Source organism: Priapulus caudatus, unplaced genomic scaffold, assembly GCF_000485595.1.
Source record: "Priapulus caudatus unplaced genomic scaffold, Priapulus_caudatus-5.0.1 Scaffold1433, whole genome shotgun sequence".
Classification (NCBI taxonomy): Eukaryota; Metazoa; Priapulida; class Priapulimorpha; order Priapulimorphida; family Priapulidae; genus Priapulus; species Priapulus caudatus.
The window spans coordinates 33,415-35,657 of NW_014578494.1; the positions used below are offsets into that span (position 1 = coordinate 33,415).

At 44.1% G+C, this 2,243-nt stretch overlaps 1 protein-coding gene across 1 annotated transcript; it reads right to left on the reverse strand.

Moving 5' to 3' along the window:
• Positions 1-866: 866 nt before the first annotated feature.
• Positions 867-1,979, reverse strand: LOC106816618. The gene has a single exon (XM_014821241.1). It carries the CDS (start codon positions 1,977-1,979, stop codon positions 867-869), a length of 1,113 nt encoding a protein of 370 aa, XP_014676727.1.
• Positions 1,980-2,243: the final 264 nt, after the last annotated feature.

A 2,243-nucleotide genomic window follows, 5' to 3' on the forward strand; every position in this document is an offset into this window, starting at 1 on the left:
TCTATAACTTCCTTGGATCGCTGTTTTTATTTAGAGTGATACTTATACAATTTATATTATAAATAACAAAGTTAATTTTTACTCAACAGTGCAAGTTTGAAACGTACCGCTGACGTTTCGCCTCCTGTCAAGAAGCTTTCTCAAAGCAAACTGATGTTAATCAGTTTTGACCACCAGATGGTGTGGTGGTCAATAGCGTATACACGTGACTAAGCCTGTACCCCCCCCCCTCGTCCCGGTTAATGTTTGGGGTCTTGCGGATCCAGATGGCCTCCTTAATCCAGCGCCTGATTTTGTTAGGCTCGATCGATGATCTTCGAATTCTCCCAATCGATGGTGTGGTTGTCCTTCGCTACATGATCAGTGATCGCGGATTTGGTGATTTCGGTAGCCGACTGTTTTCGTTGGGTCCTTGTGAACGATTTGGGTGCTACGGTGTCTACGTCCTTTTTGTGTTCTTTTAGGCGGGTTTTAAATTTTCGGCCGGTTTCTCCGATGTAACTTCTTTCACACATAGCACACGGTATCTTATAGACGCAGTCCGTAATGTTTTGCATGTCTGTTCTGTACTTAGGATGTACCAAAAGCCGTTTTAGAGTCTCAAACGGTCTCACTGTTGACGCCACACCTGCATTTTTTAGGTGACGCTAAACTACGTCCGTGACCCCTCTGACGTAGGGTAGGACGATCATCGTCTTCGGTTTCTCCGTGGAGGTTTTCTTTTGGGATGATGTTTTTCCCGTGATGTGTGCATCTCCTTGGACACTTTATCGAGTGTCCAATTGGGATAGCCGCATTTTCCTAGCGCATTCCTGAGGTGGCGCGCTTCAACTTCCCGGTCCTCACTCTCCGTTATAATTTTGTCCCTACGATCTAGTAGCGTCCGTACCACTGACAGTTTTTGGGTTGACTGTGTGGTGTGAGTTAAAGTTTAAGTACTGGTCCGTGTGGGACTTTTTTCTATACACCGTCAGTTTTAATGAGCCATCTTCTCGTTTATGGATGAGTGTGTCGAGGAAAGGAATTTTTTGATCGAGTTCTTCCTCGTACGTAAATTTTATGTTGTTGGTACTGTCGATGCTGTTGAGGTGTTCTGTCCATTGTTGGACTGTACCAGACTTGATGATTTCCAAAGTGTCATCTACATAGCGTAGCCACAATTTTGGTTTGAGATCAGCCGGTGCTGTCGCAATGGCTTCCGTTTCAAGCCATTCCATGTAAAGATTGGCAACGATAGGTGAGACCGGGCTACCCATGGCTGCTCCAAACTTCTGGTTGTAAATTTGGTCTCTGAATTTGAAATATGTGGTCATAAGGACAAACGTGAGTAATTCGATGATATCGTCTGTGGTGAGGTTGGTTCGCTTCTTCAACGTTTTGTCTGCCTCCAGTCTCGACTTGATTATGTTAATCGATTCTGGGATCGGAGTGTTGGTAAAGAGTGAGACAACGTCATGGGAAAATGATATCTCGTCTGGTTTCATACGTATAGTTTTTAGTTCCTCTGCTAACTCTGTTGAGTTCTTGATGTGATGTTCGGTGGTGCCTACCAAAGGGGCCAGTAGATCGGCTAAGCTTTTGGACAAATTGTATGCTATGGATCCTGTGTAATCGACTATAGGTCTATACGGATTGCCTTCTTTATGTATTTTTGGTGTACAGTAGATTCTTGGCACATTTTCAGCCGTGGGATATAAGAACTTGTACTGAGCTTCAGTAATTTTGTCTTCTCTTTTCAGACGTTGGAGAATCGCCACTAGTTTGCTTTTATATTTCGTTGTAGGGTCTTTCTTTAATTTTCCATAGGTCTTTACATCACTCAACATAGTATTGACTTGTTTTTCGTAGTCGTCCTTGTCCACCACAACTGTAGCCTTTCCCTTGTCTGCTGGTAGGATCATGATACTGGGTTCCCTTTTCAGCTTAAATATGGCCGATTTCTCTTCTTTGGTGATATTTGGTTTTGGGGGTTTAGCCATGCTCATGGTGTATGCTATTTTCATACGTAAATCGTCTGCTTCTGCTGTCGGCATCGAGTGACAAGCTTTTTCTGTGGCTACTATGAATTCCTCCGTGGGGATTTTATTCGGGGTGATGGCGTAATTTAAACGCCCCAAACATCAACCGGGAGGAGGGGCGGTACAGGCTTAGTCACGTGTGGACTAAGCTATTGACCACCACACCATCTGGTGGTCAAAACTGATTAACATCAGTTTGCTTTGAGAAAGCTTCCTGACAGGAGG